The sequence below is a fragment of the Zootoca vivipara genome, chromosome 5 (genome assembly GCF_965207765.1).
Source record: "Zootoca vivipara chromosome 5, rZooViv2.hap1.1, whole genome shotgun sequence".
NCBI classification, from domain to species: Eukaryota; Metazoa; Chordata; class Lepidosauria; order Squamata; family Lacertidae; genus Zootoca; species Zootoca vivipara.
Window position 1 is genome coordinate 23,378,896 of NC_142588.1, and position 25,789 is coordinate 23,404,684.

Here is a 25,789-nt window from a genome sequence, read left to right on the forward strand (position 1 = left end):
GGGGGGGGGAGCCAAATCAAGTAAATAATAAAAAAATTAACTGAGGTTCTGCCCCTCCCAACATGAAGCCTTCCCCCTAACATAAATCCTGGCTACACCCATGTTTGATGGGCTTTTAATTTGTTTTCATTTCTTTCTACACGGCTAGACATTTGCCTTGCATAATGAAAAGGAGTGGCACATGAAGAAAAGCCAGAGTCTGCCTTGTTTTGTTTTTTAATTTTCTTTTGAAAGTTCGTTTTTTAAAAAAAGCATTTTGCTTTTGTTTTCACCTTCATTCATTGCCAACTGTCCAGCAAGACATGTACACATAATCGTTTTTGAGATGCCTGCCAATTTAAAAACCAAAACCAAAATTCAATGCAACATACTAATCAATAAAGCACGGAGGTTAAAATAACATTTCGTTAGGACAAGGAAAAACAAAAAAGCAGCAGGAGTCATAAGAACTCATTAAGACTAATTAATATATCAATTATAATAATCGAGATCTGAAACTGTCAGGACAAACGTTTCCTGAAAGCTAACCATTTTAATGGGACATAGGAATGAGTAAAGGCAAGACATTTGGCACATCACCCAGAGCTGTGCCTTCAATAGGTGAGGAGTCACAACAAAGAAAGGCCTGCTGCGAACTCTTACAGATCCCATTCTCACCTCGCTCACTCAGTGTTGTGTATCAGGTAGACTTCAGGACTTCATACAGGGAGGCCCATGTTCAAAACCCTGAAGTCTTTGGAACAAGTGTGAGAAACAAGGACAGGGCTTTCATATAATAAGGGGTAGGTCTGATGTCAATCATCAAAGTGGCGACACTGAATTCTTAGTGTGGGTCTTCTGAACACTATAAAACAGTAGTATCACACTAATTGACTGTAAAAAGCAGACTACTCCTTTTCTGAACAGTCAATACTACCATTACTGCACACCACAAGGATCTGAATGATCTACTCTGTGATATGGTTGGGTACAAGGTTAGTCTTCTGTTCAGGTATTCATCCCATCAATATTTTGCACACAAGTATGTGTAACAATGGGAAGCAGGTGGCGCTGTGGGTTAAACCACAGAGCCTAGGGCTTGCCGATCAGAAGGTCGGTGGTTTGAATCCCTGCGACGGGGTGAGCTCCCGTTGCTCGGTCCCAGCTCCTGCCAACCTAGCAGTTCGAAAGCACGTCAAAGTGCAAGTAGATAAATAGATACCGCTACAGCGGGAAGTAAATGGCATTTCCGTGTGCTGCTCTGGTTTGCCAGAAGCAGCTTTGTCATGCTGGCCACATGACCTGGAAGCTGTACGCCGGCTCCCTCGGCCAATAATGTGAGATGAGCGCCGCAACCCAGAGTCGGTCACAACTGGATCTAATGGTCAGGGGTCCCTTTATCTTTACCTGTGTCTAACAAAACCCCATGCATTTTTTTAAAATGAAAAGCAGTCAGGGAAGGAACAGCAGGTGTGTCTATGTTGTAATTAAACCTTTCCCTACCAGCCATTTTACTACTCAAAAAATTACTAGATGCACCAGATGCACTTGTAGAATCAGAAATAGAGTTCCCTTTGGAGGAAACGTAGAGGGGAGCAGGGAGAAAATTGTCTTATTTGATTGCTGAAAACTGTAGCCTCCCAAGGTTGTTTCTCATTTAGAATAAGGTTGTTGCATATAGCAGGTAGCCTGACCCTTACAGCTGTGAAAATGGGTGCACTGGAGTAGAAATGGTAGACGGTAGCTCTAGGATGTGGCATGGGAACAAGCTTAAAGGTGACCACCTTTAATCAACAACAGGAGTGGGTGGGGGCTGCACTAACAAGGGGTACTGCAGAATCAGTGTACTCATGTTGCATGGGGCCCAGCCCCTCTGCCCTTGTTCTCCTCCACCCCCCTAGATTTTTCTGGTCAGTGTATTTGGGGCATGTGAACTCCCATTTTGTGCTGAGCACCCAAGAAGGATGGACAGACCTTATGAGATATTCATGTTGCCTTTTCCGCTTTTCCAGGTGCACCACAGAAAATTCCTACACACTCTCTGAAAGATCCATGTGGCGGCTGCTAGTCTGTCATTGCTCCTATACATACCCAGGACACTGCGTCATGATGCAGTCATTAAATGATTCATGTGTGAACCAGTCCTCGGACTGTTGCTGTCATGTGCAATGCCCAACCCTCTCTTTCTTCTGACAGTAAGCAGATTCCTGCTTTCCTAGCAGCAGCAGCAGCAGCCCGGGACTGTCAGTCATGGCTGTGTAGGAAGGACTTTGCACAGAACAAAACTGTTGTCAGACGGCAGGAACAGTACAGTTTGAATGCTGATCTCACTACAGTGTGGGTGGGTCTATTAAAAGCAACATACCAGCACAAGGCTGTTGGACATGCAGAGGCCTAGAAAGAGGGCTGAACTATGTCTGATTAGCCAGTGTGCACATAGAGTTGTAAGCATAGGAGGAAGAGGCACTGAGGAGTGAGAACAACATGACACTAAAGTAAACCTAGCTAGGACTACAGTACATGAGCCTTTGCTTCCCCTTTGTGGTACTCCAGTTATTATGCATTTAGTTATGCATTGGAAACTACAAACAAACAGGGATAAAATTTGCAATAAAAGATAAGGAGTTTATGCCAATGCTATAGTTTCCATCTCTTTGTTCTCTGCTTAAGTTTATCTTGATATAATCAAGATTGTTAACAGTTTTGGCAAGGATTCTGTTTGGATATCCCCAGGAGCTTTCATGGTGACAGGCACCAGCAGATAATCCTTAAAAGCCATTATCTCTTCCTGCCTCATCAGCCTGCATCAAGATAACATTAATCTTTCCTTTCTTAAGAAACTTGCTTACTTAGTGGAGTTGAACTCAGAATGCATGTCTGAGACAGTTCACAAGAAGGTCAGTGTAATTGATTATTATTTTTTCCAAAGCAGAGAGGTGCATCAAATATACAAACCTTCATAATCACACCTTAATTTGGGATCACCAAATGCTACTCATCAAAAATAAACATCAGTGTAATGCTGTAGTTTCAGTCCGTTTCGCTAAAGCTCTGTGTAATTTATCCTCTTGGTTTCCTGCATTGTGCCTGTGGCTCTCTAGGTCCCTGCTTTGAAATGGATATTTCAGTGTGCATGTGTGTGTGTACTTTGGAAAAGGTGAGCACTGCAGTGCTTTCTCTTAGCACATTGAACGCTTTGGGGCGTAAGAGTGAAGTGCACCTCAATTTTAATTCGAATGCACTTCAGCAAGCAAAAGTTTGGGAAACACTGGTCTAAAGACTGAAGTATGGTTGTGATTTTGTTGTTGTTGTTATTATCATCATTATCATTTATTAAATTTGTAGATCTCAGGGCAGTTCACAGAATTAAATTACAACATAAAAAACTCTATTACTCATAATTAAAAGGCAAAGAGGTAAGCTCACTGAAGAGCAGAAGGACGGCATCACAACTTCATCTCTCTCCTTCAAGGGTTCAGGTTGCCTCCCTGAGAGCGAAACTGGCACCTGCTAACTGAAGAGCAAAGCTATGCAGTCCTATTCTGAACTCTGACCCTTCTGCTAAAGGCTGAAGCAGCAGGAGAGGGCTACCTTAGAAGATATACTCCAAAGCTTCCTCGTGGCCACATCCATGTCATCCTACATCAGAAGCCATCTGATGAAGAATGGCCATAATAAGCTAATGAATGCTGACAATATAGTCTATACTCCGTGGATGTTCTAGGATGAAGTTAATGCAGAGTAATCAAAAGTCTACCAAACAGACCGGCATCCGCAATTGTTATACTGTGTCAAAACAGTAAGATAAACAGCCAATTCCAGGCTGCCTGCTCAGTCGGTGGAGAAGTAAAGAAGATAGCCTTTGACTACATGTACTTTGTTGCCAAATTGCTTTACGTTCAAGAGGCACTTCTGTTTAAACTAATTTCTTGATTTCCTTAAAGCAGATGTGCACCCTGTGAAGTTCTTGAGGAAGATGCCAGCTGGCAGATTTCCCCCATTACACAGCCAAAGAAGAGTATGTAGTAGTTTGGGCAATTCTCTCCCCGCACCCCACCCATTATGTTTTGAGTATGCTTAGTCAGTATTCTTTAAAGCAGGGAGAAATAACATGGTGCCCTACAGATGTTGTTGCACTCCAACTCCCCTTAGCCCCAGCCAGCATGGGCAATGGGCCGAGATGAGGGGATCTGTAGTCCTGCAACATCTGGAGGACAATAGGTCTTTTATTCCAATGCAAATAGCAGATACCAGACCCCCAGTCTGGATTTGGGCCACCAATGGGTGCAAATCATTAAAGACACTTCAGTCCTGATCTGGATATGGGCCCAATACCTGCTATTCACTTTTTAATAATAATAATAATAATAATAATAATATTCACTTTTTTTAAAGTTATTCAAACCATTTCTACTTTCATGGTCCCAAGATCTACCTGCAGCTAAGTTCAAGAGCCATAAATAATATTGCATGTGCCCATCAACACGTCTAGGCTGCAAACACAGGATAGATTTAATTATCACTTGTCCTCAAGCAACTCTGACTATTCTAATTCTCTGGCAGACACTTATCAGCATTTCCAGTTTGTTAAACTGACTACACAGAGGCTGCACCAGTAAAAGATTCTAAGTCTTCATTGCTTCATTCCATCCCAAGCAAACAGTTCCAAAATTCTATGGAAAAATAAACACCAGTGTTGCACAAAAACATGCAATAAAAATAGCACAAGGTATTTCAGCAGTGTCCTATACTTTGAGAAGGTATTAAAAATCCAAACAACTTGAGATAAGATGTTGCTTGCTCTGTAGGTTGATCCTCAAGCTGTTTTTGCTGCTGCAGTCAGATACTAAGGCCCAAATATGAGCATTAAACAAGCAAACAGTGACATCCAAGCCTCTAATTAAGCTACAGGCACTTCTGGTTTCAGAGACCATAAACCTGAAATAGCTGCCCTTCCTTTATGTGTTTTACTGAACACATATAGTGCAGAAAAGGAGGGAGGGAAGAGAGGGGAGCATTGCCAAGTTCTTGTTTCAGGAAGCCTGAACAGACAAATTCCTTCACCATTAAGGTTCTGCACAGAACCTACCAGAAAACAAAAATGCCATTAAGGGGATTCATTTATTTCTTCATGTGGTTCTTGCAAGAACAACACCCAAAGTGGTGTAAAATGACAGAAATCAAACAATAACACAATCACTAAATTCTTAAAAAAAACACGCAACAATATAAAAAGAATATACAAACCAGATTAAAACATTTAATCCACCTTTAGGAGATTTTAAAATGAAGTATGATCAATTAATCTATAAATTTAAAATATTATTTTCATATTACCAATGCCTCAATATAGGCACCTTTTTGAAATATTGAAGGAATTGCGGGTTAAATGACCACTACAGTGAAAATTGCTGGTGATTCCTAGAAGGAAAGGTGGCCTTTAATATTTTACATTCCTCTCCAAATGCCACTTATGACTCCAGAATGAAAATAACCTTTACAAACCCACAACTGTGACCTTAGTTTGCTGCCCCAAAGCTCGAAATGTATCCCCACCAAATATGGCCTTATGGCTCAATCCTATCTCCCACCTATTCAGAAGGCAGGCTTGTTGAATGTATGATTTCTACCTTAGCCAATTTCCCCACCTATTAAACCAATTACAGGCTTCATCCTACATATATCACAAAAGATGGGGAGGGTTGACCCAAGATAGTTCTAATCCCAAAATGGACCATGACAACTTACTTGTGGCTAAACATGAAGTTAACTGGCATAGCTAAGTTATTTTTGTTCTCTCTCTCTCTCCCTGCATCCATGAATTTTGCTACTGCAGGCTAATAGCAATGTCATTGAGTTTTATGAGTCAATAATTGGCTTCCTAACCTTTGATAAGAGTACAAGGGCAGGTAATTATTACTGTAGCGTGCATTCCCCCCCCCCAGCCATAGCCAAGAGTCTGACAACTCTTTCATTAGAATGTCAGCCTCGCCAGGTCTGGCGCTGCTGTCTGCTAAAATGTCAGGAGACAGGTCCCTGGTCCCTCTCTAAACAGCAGGGCTGTGAGACCACACATGCTGCTCGCTGCGGATGGCCAGTCTGTCTACGCAGCATCCGGCAAGACACATTTTTTGCATCTTCAACAGAAAAAGGAAGAGAAAAACGCTTGCAGGATGGCGTGAGAATCAACAAAAGGGAGACACAAGGTTTATTCCTGGGGTGTGTTGTGAGAACTGATCATGATGCTTGTGGCACATCCGAGCTTTATCTTCCTGTTTCCTACCCCCCCCCCTGCTTCATTTCTGCTTCTGTTTGTTTTTATTTTATTATTATTTCATTTGATGTCCTCTAGTCTGGGTCACTGAAGGTGACAGATGAAGTTGACAGATGGTTAATGAAGGGCCCTCTGTGAGAGTCGGGGAAGGGAAGATCTCTCAGGGTGAGTGGGTGGCAGAAGAAAGGGAAGCTCCCAGGTGAGAGCTGGGAGGGTCTATCCAGGGGCATTGCATCTTTTGCCGGCACCTGGGGTACACGAGTACACTCACAGTTGTGGTGGGGGGAGGGTGGACACAATTTGCAGCAACAACCCAGCCCTTGCTGAAGCTGCAGGATGGGTGTGGGGCATGGGGGGGTTCACAGGGGCACACTGTGCTGCCTGCCCACCTGTGCAAGGGGGAAGCCCAGCCGACCCAAGAGGCCCTTGGTGAGTGCATTCCAACACTTGCCTGGTGACTATTCAGTGAGGGGGCCGTGGATGCAATGGCAAGGCAAGACTGGGCCCCAGGGCCCAGAGTCCCCTGGCAGCATGCAGGGCAGGACGGAGATCCCTCCATGGGGGTGCCCTCAAAATCATGTGCCTGGGCCTACGGTCCCCAAACTATCCTCCTGTTTCCACCCCTTTTGTGTGAGACAAAGATAAAGATCTAACTCTGAGAGAGGTTTTTTCTTTCTTTCTCAGTTTTCTTTCTATTAACTTTAATAAAAATCTTCAATAAAAGTTTATTGGGGGTGGGTCTCAAAAATTCACTTTGTTTTCCTTCATTTTCTTTTCCTATGGGAGTATTTAAAGACCTGACATCTCAAAGAAAGCATACCTTGGTGGGTGCATCCACGACAGCACCTTGGTTAACGAGGACCTCAGCCACGTTGACTCGGTCTTCTTGTGCAGCCAGGTGGAGTGGAGTCAAGCCACTCTGTAAATCAGACACAGCAAATTAATTTCTTACAGAAGGGACTCTTGGCATCACAGAATCATAGGTCTGCAGAGTTGGAAGGGACCACGAGAATCATCTAGTCCAACCCCCTGCAATCAAATTCTGATGTGCAACAGGGCTTTTGGTCTCTCCCTGCGCTATGTCCCTGTGATAAGCCAACACTTTACAGTAGATGGAACCTTGGTTTTTGAACGTCTCCTTTGACGAATGTTTCGGAACTCGAATGCCGAAAACCCGGAAGTAACTGCTTTGGTTTTCGAACACTTTTGGAAGTCGAACATGCCGTGCAGCTTCCGTTTTGAGTTTCCCTATTGTATTGAGGCTTCTGTATTGAGTTTTCGGTTTCTAACATTTCGGAACTCGAACGGTCTTCCGGAACGGATTACATTCGAAAACTGAGGTTCCACTGTATTAAACATGCCCTATTACAAGTTACAGTAACAAATGAGCAGATTCACATCAGTGTACTAGTCACCATTATTTCATAAAAGGAATGTTATTTTTGCGTACCGTTGGAACAAAATGCACTACGACACACTAAAAACCTCAAAGTTTATTTCTTTTCACCATTTAACCTGTTATGTAGGAGGCTAGTCAAGAACATCGCAATTCATGTCCAGAGTCTTGCAGCTAGCCACAACCTAGCGTATAGAAAAGTGCTTTCTGAATGTTCAAAGATTAGATTTGTTCCCTCATCAACTAAGCAGTGCTGGTCACTTTTAAGATCTGGTACTTTGTGTCTCTCTGCTACCCCACTGTGGACTTGTTGAGCTTTGCCGACATTGTATGTGACAGAGCAGAAAGTGACAGATGATTTAAGATGTGGACTTAAGCAGTAAATTTATTGACAAAGCTCTTTTCTCATAGACCCAAGTCCCTCCTGTTAAACTGAACAGGGTCCAGGCAGCTCACACCTTAACACGGTTTTCTGAGTTACCGTAGACTTGCTGCCAATTCAAGCTGGTAGCAATCAAAACATCCCAATTTTGTTCAAGCGAAAGCAACACCTCCCCTTCCCCGAGTTTTGACATGTTGATTTGAAATGTGCTCAACCTAAGCTTTTTACGCGAACACAAATGTATACAAACGTCTATAGAAACATGATACGATACATGCACACAGTCTGATATTTCAAAAGTTGTGTCACAACACCCACCCTTCCCCTTTGCTTTTAATTAAGTCAGGGCAAACTTTCCAACAAATGTGAAATAAACACACAGGCCACCAAAACTTGATGAATATTCATAGCAACGTAATATACTCAGTAGCTTTATCAAATAGCAGGCAATCTCCACAAGGCAGTTTCATTGTGAACTTCCTGCTGCTCATTTTGCACAGCACCCACATGTCACTGCTGGCATTGAAATTGCACAATTCCCCCCAAATTTAATTTGGATTTACCTTTTCTGCACACTCTTTTTTTAAAACAACAACAACACACAACTCACTGGATATTTGGTGGAAACCATAAATCCAGATTAAATAGGAAAATAATATGGGAAAGGTGTTTGTATGAGGATGGATGCAGTGGAAAACTTCAGTGTGTGGTTAGCAATATATGAGCATGTGATAAACTTCTGTGTGGAAACGCTCCAAGAATCTGGCCAAGAATGTTACCTAGTTGGAATAATAATGGAACAGGGAGGGCATTAAGGCATGAATAGGCAGTGAAGAAAGACAATGCAGGTCTAGCAAGCTCTGATACTGTTCCTGTTCATACCTCCTTCCCAAGAAGTACTCCTATGGCCTTTTCGGTGCCAGGTGAATAAATTTTCACTTTCCCAGGTGTTATGTACTGAGCTGAATCCTAGAACAATAGGATTCAGAAACAGCGGGAGCTACCCAATCCAACTCCAGGTGGAAGTGAATCCGCAACCTGATTGGCCTGCTGGAGCAGCCAATCAGGCGGCTGGCAGAAGTGAATCTGCTACCTGATTGGCCTGTAGGAGCAGCCAATCAGGCTGCAGGCAGAAGTCAATCCACAATATAATTGGCCCACAGGTGTAGCCCTGAAGTAGCCAATCACGCAAGGCCCATTGTGTAAATAATGTATATAAGCAGATGGTTTTGGGAAAAGAGCCATTCTTCTTCTCCTCTTCTCCTTGATGACTATGAGCTGAATAAAGAGCATGAAATTCACTCTCGACTCCGAGTACATTTCACCAGGCATTGTAAGATCATTTAAAGATCTCCAGTGTTTTTAGCTCTCCTGTGCTAATTTAAGTTTTGCTGTTGCTGGTTTTATTCATCCAGTTTTGTACTGTGATTGACCTTGCTCTGTTAAATTTTCAGAGCTCTTGTAGATTTTTTTAAAAAAAATGGTTTTCAGCTTTTATTGTCAACTATCGAGAGGGTATTGTCAACTGGGCAATGTACATTTTGCTGGCTTTTGAAGTTGCACCTGTTTACACAGGCATTCCTTTGATCACTCAACCTGAGCCTCCTGTTCTAAATGCTGTGCTATTTTATTGCATAATTGAATTATGGGCGGTTATTTTTAAAAGTTTTAATTGGATTGTTTTATTGTGCATTTTAATTATGGGTGCTTATAGTTCAAAGTTTGTAAAAGTCTGTTTTTGCATTAAGGACTATATAAATGAATACATAAATATTGCCAATAAATAAATGATACCAAATACAATAATATACTTCTTTTTTAGGTGGTAACCATACAATATCATCCCTCTCCAATCACAAACCCTAGCAAAAGGGGTTTCCCCTCTTCAAAACTTGTCAGAATATATACTGTCCAATAGACAATATCCTCTGGATAGACAACAGGAAAATTGAGGTTAGATTCACACCATGTATTTAAAACACCACTGGGAGGAGTGCAGAGAGGAGAAACTCAAATAGATTTTCAAAGTCATTCAGGGTCTGGCTGAGCGTTTTCAAAATGATTTCTCTATTCAGTGCGCTGCCTGGGTGGTTGAACTGAGCGCTGCTCTGCATGTGCACAAACAGAATGCTTTAAAACACACTGCAGCAGAGACAGCACTTGCACATACTGTTTACAAGCCACCAGGAAGTCAAAGCCGGTGCTTGCATGGACAGGCAAGTAAGCAAGGGAATTTGCAGATAATTCTCTTCTTGTGAAAATGAAATATGCCAACTACACTTTTGGGCTTCATTTTCTGGATTTGCAGCACAATCAGAAACCAGGTTGATCCACAGTAGTGATAGCAGGATAGGGGAAAGCTCTGTGCCAAGGGTTCCTGTATTGCTTCCTGACTTCTTTGGAGGGGAGGCACCTATAAAGGTTGTATATAGAGGTGGCTAAGGAGTAGTGAGTTGCCATTTGCCCCACACAATCATATTTAATAGAGATTTCCTGTCACATACACTCTATATTTGTATGTCACCTATGTCCTCCTCAGATGTTACTGGATTGGAGCTCTCATCACCCACAATAACATTGGCTATGCTGGCTGGGACCAATGGGGACTTGGGAGTCTGGCAACATCTCCAGACTACAATTCCCATCATCCCTGATCACTGGTCCTGCTAGCAATGGTTGATGGGAATCGCAGGTCCAAAAAGAGCTGGAGGCCCAAGGCTGGGAAACTAGAGCACAAAAATGAAGAAAACATACCTTGTTGCTAAGATTCACATTAGCATTTCTGGTGAGAAGCAATGACACCATGTCCACATGGCCCTCCTGGGAGGCAAGATGCACAGGAGCAATGCCCTGCCTGGTCACAGCATTCGCATCGGCACCATATTCCAGTAATGTGGTTGCTATATCCATCTGGTTCTTCTTGGAAGCTATATGAAGTGGCGTGTAACCATTCTGCCAGTGCGAAAAAACCAAAATATTTGGGTCATCAGCTCATTCATAAAATATTAGGAATACTAACTTTCCCTCAAGTCTCATGACTGCTTTATTTATTTTTTAAGAGAAACACACAGCTCTATTTCATATGACCAACCTTTAGGATTTCTTGCATAATATGGTCACAGAGACTAGGACCAAAGGTTTTCTTCTTCTTTTTTTACAAAAAAACCCCACACCCTCTCATGTAAAAGAAACATTAAATAATATTTATTTCATTGATATGGTAACATATCACTTACAGAATCCCATAAAATAGCTATTTACTGATTTCCTTATTATTCCAGTCAGCTCAGGTAATGAGGTATCCTCAAGGGTACATAACCATGAGGCTTATCCTCATCTCGTTCCTACCAAGCTGCCCTTGCAAAATGAAATCTGAAGGTCGGAACCTGATCCCACAACTACACGGAGGCAGAAGAGTTGGCCTAGTATGGTCAACAAGGCCCAAAGATGTGGACTAGAAGGTACAGACTACTGGTGATATTAGGAGAGACCGAAACACAACCCTTGAGAAGGTTAGTGGGGCACCGCTACCCCAAGACCACCTCAGCAACATAATGGAAAGCCCCACTTCCTCATGCTGCTCAACAGGTGCAGTGAGGTAGAGAGTTAGGGACTAGATTATGTCCCTGAAGGCCGGAGTCTATCAGAGAGTGGATAGATGTGAACCAAGCTTGAGGGAAGGTTATGGTTGCTTGTAAGGGAAAGAATGATTTGTGAGGATGGCCTATAGTACAGGCCTTCCAGAAGTCCATAGTTTATCCTGAAGAGTCTTCACTTTCAAATTTCAAATTGTTTAAAGCAGTTCTACCCTGCAGCTTATTTGACTACATTCACAAGGGTACACACACGTACACTACAAGAAAACCTTAATTTTATCAACAGGGAAACAATATCAGAAACTATTTCTAGTTTGAAGTTTTGCTTCTGAAACAGGTTGTTGAGGTAAGAAGAGGAAAAACAAGAGAGTACCGGTAAGGTATATGTATGAGTAATAAGGGACAGTTTGAAAGGAAAGGCACCCAAGGTAAGCTGATGGGCATTTTATAGCAACATGGTGTCTTCTAGCACCTTCTAAGTAAACAAATGTATTACCGTATGATGTGGTGTAAGCATAAGACTGGTGTGTGTTTTGCGGCTTTTGGGTAGATGAAAAGACCGGCATGCGATTCATGTGGCTATTAGTTTGATGGTTGCCTGAATGGCATTTCGGCAATATTGTTTTAATGGATCAAGCGAGAAGAAATGGTTAAAGAGGAGAAAGAGAGAGGCAAACCAGCGAGAGTGACAAAGAGAGTATAGCCCTGTTGAGGGAGTCCATTTCAATGACAGCGATTGCACATTTTCTTATCAGACTTAATGTCTAATAGGAAGTCATCTGCCATACCCATGGAATTTCTCATCTGACTGAACAACATGCAGCCTAAAGCAGTGGGGGGAGCAGGGAGGCAATTATTAATCCCAAAAGTGATAGTGCTCGGTTTGGTTCACTTCTATGGCTCACGTGTCGAAACATGTCTTGTTCCAGGAAGCCTCTTGGCAGGCACCGAAATGCCAAAGTGGCAGCTGCTAACCCATTTGGTAAGAGATGAGTGACTCGGGTGACGCGAGCTATAATTTCTGGTTCTCTTTCAAGCCTGTAATGTAATCATTCTGGGTTTCAGAGAGCCACTGGCACTGGGAGCAAGGGCAGCCCCTGCTCCTAGGGAAGGAAGCACTCTCTTCTTCCTCAGCTTAGCTGCTTTCCGCATTAAACTAGGTCAGCATCCTGTCCCCTATATAAAGAGTGTGCTTAAGTTGTATTATTTCATATCATTGCACCGCAATGCTGAAGATTTGGAAGCCAGCCCAATTTATTTCCCGAGGCACGGCAAAGGCGTATTTCCCATACAACGAGGCCCCGCTGATGCTTCGAGCTTTCTGCATGAATTTGACTTGCCTTGCCTTTCCAATGCATAATAACTGACCCACAGCTTATACTATGATTTCCCTCCATGATCTCTTTCGTCTCTGCTCATGCAAGAGGATCTGACATCTATGCATTTAATCATCCACTGGCAGGCAGTCCAAAGGGGTTTTGTTTTTTTAATGCAATTTTTCGTCGTCTTAAAATACATCTTGGAAAGTGGAGAGCTCTGTTCCAGAGATGGAAGAATTTATATACCCAGCCTATTTCGTTTTAAATCTGATGGGCAAATGAGTACAGTTTGATTATTGTTTTACCCTGCATTCTTATTCACTCATTTTTGCATTACCCTGCAACCCATCACTTTACAAAGCAGCCTTGCCTCCATTTGTCCAGGAGGGTCAAAAACCCCTAAACACATGCATTGTAAATGAATGCATCTCTGTAGAACAAAGTGGGGAACTTTTGGCCCTTGTTGGGCTCCCAACTCTCATCATCCCTGGTTATTGGCCAGACTGGCAAATGGCAGTCAGAAGTCCAAGGACACAAGGGGAGAGGGACACAGGTTTCCTGGTGTAGAAAGACCCCTATGGCCTTGCACGAGCTTCATACTTAGGTGGGGATTTGGATATGGGCCCCAGTTCAACATTCCTAACCATAGCACCATGCAGCCTTTCTGCACTATCTGGTTCTTAGGCTGGATCGCTAGGTCCACATGTATAGAAATCATGGAGCCTATGAACCTGTAAGACTGCTTGAGTACTGATCACAATTGTCTTTCCCAGGTCCGGTGTCAGCATGTGGCATCTCCAGGCAAATGCCAGGGGACTGAGACCCCAGCAAATCCCATCACCATTGCCCGTGTACAGGACTGGTTGTGCCCCTTAAAAAAGACACAAGCAGCAGCATAGCCCCTTCCCACCCAACACCAAGAGCAGCTGCGGCAAAGGAGCGAGCTGTCATTTTTCTTTTTAATCCCTCCCCAATGTCCCTGATGTAGCCTTGCTCCAATGAGTAATTAGGGAGGGATCAAAGCGAAAGTTCTCTCCCACCCACCCCCCCTTCGTTGCAGGTGCCCAGTTGACTTCTTGGTGCTGAGCAGCAAGGAAAAAGAAAATTCTGCAAGGGGCCCAGTTCAGTGCACTTGGGTGTGTGGACCATTTTCATAATTTTTCTCCATTGCCACCTACTCATTGCTGCAGGGACTGTGAGGCTGCTGCAGTGGGCGGCTGAATGAGCCATCATCTTAACACTTCCCCAGTGCCCCAGACAGAGCAACACTACACTGGGAATTAAAGCACCAGCTTCCTCCCTTGCAGCTCCCTGGTGTTCTTTGTAGCACTTACCTGATTTCGTGCCCAGTAAGGACATGGGAGGGCACCACACTAAGGACAATTTGTCCCCACCCCCAACTTGGAGGCAGCCCTAGTCTTCCCCATCAGATTCAACAAAGCTTAACCAACACCTTTCAGAAAAGCCTTTGGCTACCTGAGCATTTTTCAGTCTGACCTGCCTTAGAAAGTCACAAGAATTCTCAAACAAAATATTTCAGTGGGGTTTCTAAAGGATACGGCACACCTTTAATCAAAACGGTGCTGCCTCGTCTTGGGTTGTGATCAGCCTAAGACTACAATCCTGTGCCCATTAGGGGGAGTAAACCCAGTCAAACACTTCCAAGTAAACACACATTGGAGAGCATGAGAAAAATATGAAAAATAAAGATGCTGGGAGGCAGTAACGTAAGCTCTTTCCTGACTCCAATTATCACTTTATGTGATCTGGTTTTTTTTAAAAAAGCACTGATCTCCCAAACTATACCTTGCACAGAAATCCTTAACAGCATTTTGCCAGGTTTGCTCTAAAATGGTATGCATTGTTTGTTTGTTTTCAATTTCTAGGCAGTCCACACACATTTATGATGCCACATAGATGCCGGTGAAAAAGACAACAATCATGCAAGGATCTTACCTCGTTTTTCATCACCTTAACTTCCCTTTCCCCCGACATAAGGATTAAGGATAAACAAAATATATGCAGAAAAGCAGCCTGTTCAGGTGACATTTTGTCCTCAACTAGGAAAGTGGGTGGCAGGAAGTAGAAAAGATCAGGAATTGGGGCCTTGGGTATTGTCACATTCTTTTCATACTTCCCTCATGTTCTCCTTGCAGGAAGGAATGGACCACCGTCTACGATAAAGTAGGACTTCCCTGACATTGTGAGATAAAATAATCTCCAGCTCAGGATCAGGGCTAAGGCTCCCTCAAGTACTCTTCTTCTCCATCACCACCAGACTCCTGGGATTCCCAGTTAGGTTAATATATATTAATGTCCCTTTAACCCAACAAGGGAAACTTGTAGTCTATGTTGGTCTCCAACTCCTGTCAAGTCTGGCCAGCATGGTCAATAATTGGGGTGGATGGGAATTGTTGAAACATCTGGAAAGGTACAGACTTCTCATATGTGCTTTAACCAGAGAAGATGGTTAAAGCTGCGGTACAATGAAGATATAAAGATGTTCCCTGGGACACCAAGCAATGGCACCCATATTTGTGTGAAGCCATTCTCAGGAAAGCTCATCAGGCCTAATCTCTAGGACATGTTGGGCTGTACACCACCATATTTTACACAGAACAGACCCTCTGAAATTAATGAGCTTGACTAAACTAGGTCCATTAATTGCAGTGGATCTACACCAAGTAAAATTTAGTGAAATACAACCCAGTTATTTCACAAAGCTTTCGGATTGATGTGGATGTGGCGGTCTCATTCCTTACTGCTGCCATGGAAAAAAGAGGATTTGAATTTAGTTTGTGTTTGTGACATTATTATTATTATTATTGGTTAGAAGTTTATGGGAGGGTTCCCCCCATATTTTGAGCTGATGTCTGAACTGAATGGAAGATTACAAGTTTCAAACCCAAGTTAGGGAGATACATAATGGGGATATCTAGCCCTCCATCTCCTTAATGGAGGATTTTAGGTAATACCCATATGATCTTCTCATTATGGCTGTAACCAACAGAGGAGAGTGTTTTCAGCAAAGTCCCTTATGCCACTGTCAAATATTTAAATATTTCTCTAACAACTTCTGCATTTGGAAGTGTGTAGACTGTTCCTGATCAGAGTTAGTAAGGTACATGGCAATGTGTTGAAAGGAAGGAACGTGGAACGGATGCTTTGGAATGCCTGCATAAAAGCTAACTATCTGGTCCTTCATCCCACACAGAGCAAGCACGGGTACCTTTGCAGAGGCGTGAGGTGAGGCTCCCTGGTCCAAGAGAAGCAGTGCCACTTTCTGATTATCGTAATGTGCCGCGACATGCAGTGGAGTTAAACCACTCTAAAGATACGTGCAGAACAAACAGGCATTGTTAGAAAACCACCATACATTAAAAAAGAAAAAAGGAAAAAAAGAAAACTGGAGAATTAGGTTAATCTAGGTTTGGTGAGACTACTGTGGAACTAAACTAAGGTTATGAAGTGATAAATGACAACAAAGAAGACAGTATGGCACAAGCTACTTGATTTGTAGGTGAATATTCTCCCTCTTCACTGCACTCCTGGCTTCCCAAACCAGGGATGAGAAATATATATTCACAGTATACTCCTATGCTTCTTGAGCATCAAAGTACCCATTCCATTCCATGTTACAGCCCTTCATTGACTTTATCACTTCAGAAGTGGGGCTGGGGAGTGTGAGTGTAAATTTGAACGCTCTGAAATCTTTAAGACTAGCCCATCGAATAGAATGCTTCTATAGTTTGGCCTCCTCTTGGACCTGACGGTTTTCTCTGTGTAGCAAGTATTTTTAAGCAGAGAAAGTGTTCAGCCATGCAACTGAACCCACTCCAAAGCATGTATTCTGAAGTTGTGCAGTCCATGAAAGTTTGTCTCGAATAGGTTGCAGAATTCTAATTCCATGTAAATGTTTTAAATATTCTGCCCACAATCACTGGTGTAACCCCTAGTAGAAAGTGGACAAAGTGGACCCAGGCCACCATATAATATGGTGGCCTGGGTAGATTATTTTTGGGGGTGGGGGTGGGGGGGAGGGGAAACCATCTAGAAACCACCACTCCAGCTCAGGGAGAATCCAAGACTGATACTACAATAACCCAGAGATGCATAGGAAAATTGCAAATATCCAAGAAATATCTGCTGCTGTTGCTGCTACTGATAGTCAGTACTGACTAACCATGGGAAGATCAGGCCTGGGTATATTCTGCAGAAGCAGAGAGTGACTCTTGCCTGCCTCACCTTTCCAGCAGCATCTGGAGATGCATTCTTCTGAAGCAAGAGGTTGGCTACTTCAATTTTGCCGTACTTGGCTGCCACATGTAGAGGAGTAAATCCTTTCTGTAAGAGAAGCATTTCCATCAGCAATTCCCTTTCACCTCAGGGCCTTTCCCCCTCCCAGACAGGGCATTTGCACACTCGGCTGATCTATGCCAGATACATTTACAGGGCTGTGATTCTAGGCAAGGGCAGAAGAGAAGATGGCACCAGGCACGACGTTTGACAACAGCCAATTTTAGTACACGGTGACACGTAAACTTCCCTTACCTTGGTAGTTATGCTTAAGGATGCGCCGTGGTCCATAAGGACTGATGCTACATCTTCATGTCCTTCCCGTGCTGAAAGGTGCAACGGTGTATACCCTGAAGTTGTGGGGGCGTTGGGAGACGCTCCTTGCTGTAACAGCTGCTGCACTATGTCAGCTTTTCCCAGTCGCGCAGAGATGTGCAGCGGTGTTTGGTCATCCTTAAGACAAAGGAAAAAGGAGCCACATACAGGGAATTCAACACTTGCACATACGTATTACTAGTAAATGACTTTCATAGTGACCAGTGGCAATATCTGTACGGACGGCTTGTATCCTGTAGAGACCCAATGCGGTATGTGCATTATATCAAACGCGACACAGTTCTTGGACATTTAGACCAGTCTCTCCCAACTGGCGGCTTCTAGAGGTTGTTGGGCTACAATGTGCATAATCCCTGACCATGGGCCATGTAATTTAGGACTGGAACAGTCTAAGGTTGGAAAAGGTTGTGTTATGAAACCTAAAAAATATACGTATGCAGGCATGCATTCAATATTAAGGCACACATTATTAACGCTCCACCTTCCTGCCTCATTTGAGGCACACAAGGCACTTGAACATATGGAAATGATCCAGTATTTAGAGACACTAATTCTAAGACAGAAGGCACCTATAGATACGCAGGTCAGCAGAGCTGTCCGGGACAGCTACATTTCCCAAGTCTGCCCTGGCCATCCTAATAATAATAATAATAATAATTTATTATTTATACCCCGCCCATCTGGCTGGGTTTCCCCAGCCACTCTGGGCGGCTTCCAACAGAAAAATAAAACACAGTAATCTATTAAACATTAAAAGCCTCCCTGAACAGGGCTGCCTTCAGATGTCTTCTAAAAGTCTGGTAGTTGTTTTCCTCTTTGACATCTGTTGGGAGGGCGTTCCACAGGGCGGGCGCCACCACTGAGAAGGCCCTCTGCCTAGTTCCCTGCAACCTGGCCTCCCGCAACGAGGGAACCGCCAGAAGGCCCTCGGTGCTGGACCTCAGTGTCCGGGCAGAATGATGGAGGTGGAGACGCTCCTTCAGGTATACTGGACCGAGGCCATTTAGGGCTTTAAAGGTCAGCACCAACACTTTGAATTGTGCTCGTAAACGTACTGGGAGCCAATGTAGATCTTTCAAGACCGGTGTTATGTGGTCTCGGCGGCCGCTCCCAGTCACCAGTCTAGCTGCCGCATTCGGGATTAGTTGTAGTTTCCGAGTCACCTTCAAAGGTAGCCCCACATAGAGCCTTACATTCCATCCTAAGGCCAGCCAGGAGGAACAGAATGTGAAGACTGCCAAGATTCCAGCACCTCAGAAGGGCCCACCCACCACTGCTATGATGACTGCCCTGCAATCTGGAGAGACACCCTGGGGCATTGTGAGAAATGAAAATGGAGGTTCCAAGGTGATCACCGTGCTAGAGAGCCACTGTAGTGGTGTGTGTTAGGACAAAGTTAGCTGCTTTGAGACTCCTTAGGGTAGTGATAAAGCGGGATATCAAATCCTAACTCTTCTCTTCTCTTAGGACTAGGATGTGGGAGACCAAGGTTCAAAACTCCACTACGTCATGAATCTCACTTGGGTCAATTGCTGTTGTTGTGATGTTGAAACGGGGGAAGGGGAGAACAGCAGGCACCACATTAAGGTCTTTCGCAGACAGATGGACCACACATAGAATAAACATATAAAATAATACATAAAGAGTGTCACTGTCAAGTAAGCCTGCTGGAGCCCACTGAGAGAGAAGGAGGCCTGTCAGAGGGCACGTTGCTGAGGGGCCCCTCAAACCTGGAGGCAACCTTTCCGAAGTTGTCAGAGCAACACCTGCTTTCCCTGGGAGCTCTCCCAGTTGTTGCGGAGTCCAACTTTGACCTCCTACTGTAAACTTGCCTGCTGGTTCATTCCTGCTCCAGATTTGGCCTCCTCAGGCTTTGCCCAGTGCTCTGCAGGCTAGCACCCCAACCAGAACAGGCCCATGTAGCCCGCACCAAGACCTCACTGTTGTAAATTAGGGTAAAACATGTGCTGTACTAATTCTACTGAAGCTTAACCTTCTGCTTAATGGTGACACCATGCCTTGCTTTGGAGAATCAAGCACATGGCTCTTGCAATGCACATCAAGTAGAGAAATAGTCTGCTTACCTTGGCTTTAGCTTCTACCTGAGCTCCATTCTGGACTAAATATCGAACAACTTCCGATTGGCCAGCTCTGGCGGCCATATGGAGTGCTGTCTCTCCCCGCTATGAATGGAAAATTAATGCCAGAGAGTCAAAGGCTAGTAATAATAATAATAACAACCCATCCCATAAGGTATAAAGCGAACAGAAATATTTTAATCAACAACAACAACAAAAGCTTTACGTTCTACTCAGAAGCCATCGGCACACGAATACTTTCAAGGGGTTGACTGGGAGCAGAATGCAAAACCCAATCAATTTTTGACCTCCAGCTCTGGCCCCACCAAAGTAATTTATTCCAGCCATTGATTTTCCAGTTGTTAAAGCACACGAGTGTTTTGTTCTGTGTTAAAGGAAATAATGCCCTTAAAAAAATGCAAAGCTACATCGGCAATGTAAACACAACACTGTGTTAAATGACCATTCACAGTTGGCGAAACATTCACAATTATGCCAAGCTTGATCATGTATGCAGAAGATACGGACATTTTTATCCTTTCGTGTGACTTTCTGCTGTTATATTCCAGTGGCCCTAGATTTTGCTGTAAGCAGGGAATCACTTTGCTGGACAGTTGAAAATAAATCAATAATAGTAGTATAAAGAACTGCAGAGCTTCACAAGCTTTCACCGAAAGATGTGTCGCCAGGGAAACAACAAGAACAGCAAAAACTTTAATTTGAAGGAAGGAAGCGCCTTTCTAAACCTTTTGGAATCCACTGACTCTTTTAAAAGCAAACATTTTTTATAGCACAGATGGTGCTGCATGGGCGTCTATAATTTAAGATGGTTTTATAGAGCAAACTGCTATGGCAATGCTCTACTGCAGCAATGCTTCAGCATCAGACTTTGCAAAGAACAGACAGTGCCAAACTGTAGTAAAAGAAGAAGAAAAGTGTCATTGTGTATGTGTGTGCTTTTTGAAGCCTGCTTCTGTCAGTTTGGCACAAATGCATCTAGAACAGCTCCATTTATAACACACACACGCACACGCACACGCACACGCACACGCACACGCACACACACACACACCACTCTTCCACAAAGCCTCTGGGTGCACGGAGGCACTCCAGTGCGGCTGTGGCCAAAAACAGGCAATATGTCCTGACAATCTGCTGCAATCTGCTAGCAACCTCAGCAGCGCCTGCCTCAAAATGGGAAAAGGCCCTGGTCTTCTGGGGTTATGGCATTCAAGGAGTCAAGTGCACTTTTCGGAAATCAAACACTGAGCAATAATAAATGATAAAGATGAAAACAAATTTGAGTAAGAACAGAGGGTGGGAGGACTCTTCAACAAGCCTTTAAGCTATCCTCCTAACACAGAGAAGGGGGAATGCAAAGCTGTTGTTGTTGTTGTTGTTGTTCACATTAATCAGAGCATTGACAGTAAATGAGAGATACAATAATTCAATAAAACATCGCCCATGGGATAGGCATATATGAAGTTTGGCCCCATGGGATAGGGCCAAGTTTGCAGGTCATATCCAGAAAAACAATAATCTCAACGAAAGTTTGGTCACTTTACTCTTTGGATATGTCCAGTATAGAAATGCAAGGAGTGAACAGCCCATGCGGCTTTTCAGGGATAAACAAATACTGTGGGGCAGGATTTCTTTTCATCCAGAACTCGACAGAACTCAGTTCCGGGACTTCTCAGGTGGACACCGTTGCCATTATAAGAGAACAAGGAAGGTGTTCATGGTGAGGTCTGGCACCTCTTTTTCTAGATAAAATAGCATTGCTGTGGGGAACAGAAGCAGCGGCTCAAAGTCTAGAGTAGAAAAAGTCTAGAAAGAGGTACCCTGTTTCTCATATTTTAAGGCATCCCCATAAAATAAGCCATAGCAGGATTTTTAAGCATTCAAGGAATATAAGCCATACCCCGAAAATAAGAACTAGTGATAGGCGCAGCAGCAATGCCGGCTGCGGCAGGAGGAGGAGGAAAAAAATAAGACATCCCTTGAAAATAAGCCATAGTGTGTGTTTTTTGAGGAAAAAATAAATATAAGACATGTCTTATAATATGAGAAACACGGTATGAGGATGGTGTGAATGCACAAGTCAGATATTCTTCTTGGCTGATAATGAAACAAATGAACATTGGTGCTCACCACATTGGTTGTGTTGGGCGATGCTCCATGATGCATCAGCTGTGAAACAATATTTACATGTCCCATGAAGGCAGCAACATGGATCGGAGTCAGACCCGACTAGAAAATGGAAAGAAGAAGAAAAATGACCGAGGTTAGTGGCATAGAATGAGCTACAATGAAAAAGAGTTGCCTGGACCTTGGCAGTGAAGGTGAATTGTGAGTTGTACATGGCAGCTATAAAAGGATGCCTATTCAGGACAAAGCTTGCTATTCTCAACCTTGGGTTCCCAGATGTTGTCGACTACAACTCCCATCATCCATAGCCAGAAGGGGCAGTAATCGGGGATGATGGGAGTGTTAGTCCAACTGCATGTGAGAACCCAAGGTTGGGAAAGGCTGCTTTAATCGCTGCACCACACTTGCTCTCACAGCAATGTTTTAGATTGACATTTCTGACAATCACTGAAGCATTGAAGGAACATTGTGCTATCTAAAGCCTGCAATGTAAATCAGGGTGGGAATTCTGTGGCCCTCCAAATGTTGTTGGATACTTCCACCAGTTCCAGTCTGCATAGCCAATGGTCAGGGATGATGGGCCTTCCAATAAGTGGAACCTGGCCAGAATGGAAGAAGTCACCATGCATGTGCTGTGGCCCTAGCATACCTCTCTCCAATGCAGGAGGCTATTGCCACCCCCAAAAGCCTGCTGCTCAAGGCATATGCCCCCCTCTCTCACACCCCTTGATCTAGGCCTGAATCTAGGGACACTTATTAGTTCAGTAGGCCAAAGATCACCACATCTCAACTTAGTTATACACCTAAGAACACAGAATCCCTCTGCAATGTTGTGGGATTCCACAGACACAGCATATAAGGAAGTGTGGAAAGGATTCCTTTACAGCAGAGAAGTTTAGAAATAATTAGCGTATGGAAACCTCAACTGAAACAGTAGGAAATGGGTCCATGTTTTGATTTTTAATCTTCCTCCTGTTTTCAGCTCTTATTGTCAATGGACTCACTTGTTTACGGAAAACATAACAGCATGATACCTTACCTCAGTGACAGCTTGGATAGAGGCTCCATGTTTCAGCAAAAGTTCCATCACTTTAATTCTGTTCTTTTTGCAGGCAATGTGGAGAGGTGTGAAACCATTCTATAAAATTGAGAAAAGGACTTTTCACAGACAGCTAGACAAATGTTATTGACAAAACACTTCTTCTCTGAATTATCTGCACTGCACTATGCTTCCCATCCCCTTGTGATATTCTGTGGCTGCTAACTTTTGTTTCATATATGTAGAGAGAAAGAGGATTCTGCTGGATGAAATGCTAAGGACTAGTATGCTTTGGGGGATAAAGAGTATTTGCACATACAGTAAAGTGCAAAGCTAAGCTGCCATTTCATTGTGAGTGAAGCAGAGAGAAGGAGCAAGAAAACAAGTTATCCTGAACATCAAAGGTACAGTCCTATTCACAGCATCTGCTTGAATGTCGATGACAACCTGTATACATATCAAAGTGACATCATGGGATTATTTTAAAAACAGCTGACAGAATTGGGCCTCCAATCTCATCAGCATCAGCTACCTTTCCAACAGGAGTAAAAGATACCATATGCTTTCATAACATATGGTCAGGGCTACTGCCTCTTCTAATTGAGTCAAAACAGGCAGTTCAGTTCATTGCCATACTTGAGTTGAATTCTTTCACTTCTTTTTTTTTATATTACTGTTATCATTAAGGGTAAATATCACGAAGAGAGAGAGAGAAAACAGAACAGAACCAGCCTTTCCCATTTTCCTGAAACCTGAGATCTTTCAATGTGGGTTGCTGAGGGTGAAGGGTTGTGTGGAGACCCGTGCTGTTTCCAAAGAATGATGTGGGGATATGCTTATAGAAAAGACATATATTTGGGGAAAATTGTTTGTCATTTGTGGAAGTCATTATAACCATCTCCCTCTAATCCATGTGCAGTCTTGTGTTTATTTCCCAGTTTAGTACTTGCTTTGCAGACATCAGAAACATTTTGAACCCAAAGCATCCTTTCCTTCCCTCCCCTTCCACCATTTGAAAGGCCAGTGATCTGAATCTGTTTCCAAAGATATAATCTGGATTTCTCCCCACTGATTGCCGATGGCAGTTAAAGGCTGCATTTACCCCTTTCTCTCCAATTGATAGCAAGCCATAAAAAAATGCACACACACACACACACACACACACACACACACACACACACCCTGATTAATTTTTCAGTAGTATTGATAAAGGAAGGCTTTATCCAATTTTCTTTTGCTTAAAATAATGCAGACACAAGATGTGCATTAATGGCACAAGAAACACATTCATGAGAACTTCATACTAAAACTCAGTGCTTTTTTTTCTTTAAAAAATGTTTAGGGTTACTCTCATTTTGAATCAAGAAACCCACGATTTTATTGTTCAAATCGAAAAAAAAATAAATACAGTAAATGGACAAAAGTACAAAGATTCAAAAAATGTTTAGGGGCTTGCATACCCCTGCACACCCCTAGAAAAAAGCACTGCTAAAACGTATTTTCTTGAGCCCTGTGAGCAATGGCAGCTGTTCCCCCTGAATTTGAGACTCCCAAATGCCAAGCATAAACATGCTGGTGTGTGTGTGTGTGTGTGTTGCTAGTGACGAATGTATGCCTGCTGTGTGTGTGTGTGTGTGTGTGTGTGTGTGTGTATTGCTAGTGACGAATAGTTAGCCTGCTGTGCGTACTCACCAGTGCTTTGGCATTAGGATTAGCTTTCTTGTCCAACAAAACTTTCGCAACTTTGTAGTGGCCACAGTGGGCGGCAACATGCAGCGCCGTCAGATAGTCATTCGTGACATCATCCACAGGCACATTGTGCTCAATGAGAAGCTGGACACAGTTGAGGTGGTCCCCTTGCGTCGCCATGTGCAATGGAGACAAGCCATTCTGGGAAAAGAAAAGCAGGCGGAGAAGAGCAGTATACTAAGATGCACACTTTAAAACAAGGAGGCCACTTCTGACAGAGGAGCGTTGCTACCAACTAGCTTTACAAGCTTTTGGGATTTATTGGGGGACTTCTAAGGATAACGTAAATGAGGAAGCAGACAGACATTTCAACTCCGCTGCTACTCGCACCTGAACCGAGCAGGAATTCCAGGGGAATCTAAAAGTAACCTGAGAGAAGGCCAATAAAAAGGAAGGGGAGAGGGAAAGGAGTGGTAGAACCACTTTAACGTTCCATCCAAGCCCTTTTCAAAACATGAGGGCAGAGCAGGCACACCTCCCCCAATTCACTAACTGTAGTAAGGAAATCTGTACCATGCCATAGACAATTATACCCCCTCAAAGCAAAACCTTCAAGTTGCGGGTAATGGCATCCACGAGGTTGTTGTTGGCATCCGTCTTCTGTTGAGAGACAATGAAGTGCACCTTATCTCTGGGGCGCAAGACTGGCCTACCCAGACTCCACCCCCCTGGCCTCGCTGATGTGGTCCAAAGGATAACAGAGCAATACGTTTGGCACCAGCTTGGCTGCAGGAGGCATACAAGGTGCCATCCAACTGCCTGAGGGACTCCGCTCCGGATTTGTGAGGTGTTTACTCTGTAGCCTTTTCTTCTCCTGAAGATCTATCACAAAGCAGCCAGGTGTGGATTTTCCCTCAGGGTTTACTCCCGGTGCCTTTCTCACAAAGCAGCATAGCCACAAAGGCAGCATAGGTTTAGGACCAGGGTTTTCCTTTCTCCTAGATGGGCTCCCCTTCCAGGCTGATGAGCCCCACCTGCCCCTCATCCATGAAGTGAAGGCAGTGAATTGACACATGTTGCTGGTGGACCCCGAGAAAAGTGGCATCTTAATTGTGCAAGCTCTAGTGCAGTTAAAAGTGAGTGTACAAAACGATGCACGGATAAATTTCTTATTTCCATGAGTTTATTCTGCTGTATCATTTATTATAACTCATATGTGAAACACAGCATCTTTTCAAGCCTACTTGGGTGACCCTT

The 25,789-nt window shown here is 43.5% G+C and overlaps 1 protein-coding gene across 13 annotated transcripts in view; it reads right to left on the reverse strand.

The window, feature by feature from the left end:
* Nucleotides 1–25,789, reverse strand: part of ANK3 (ankyrin 3) — a 338,144-nt gene that overhangs the window by 82,015 nt on the left and 230,340 nt on the right. For all 13 annotated transcript variants that reach the window (XM_088670194.1, XM_088670192.1, XM_035138096.3 and 10 more), the window contains 9 exons: nt 24,536–24,733; nt 22,844–22,942; nt 21,808–21,906; nt 19,663–19,761; nt 17,498–17,695; nt 17,192–17,290; nt 16,176–16,274; nt 10,786–10,983; nt 7,074–7,172 (listed from right to left, as the gene is read on the reverse strand). In XM_088670194.1, coding sequence (XP_088526320.1) covers nt 7,074–7,172; nt 10,786–10,983; nt 16,176–16,274; nt 17,192–17,290; nt 17,498–17,695; nt 19,663–19,761; nt 21,808–21,906; nt 22,844–22,942; nt 24,536–24,733 — 1,188 coding nt within the window. The remainder of the gene's footprint in view (nt 1–7,073; nt 7,173–10,785; nt 10,984–16,175; nt 16,275–17,191; nt 17,291–17,497; nt 17,696–19,662; nt 19,762–21,807; nt 21,907–22,843; nt 22,943–24,535; nt 24,734–25,789) is intronic.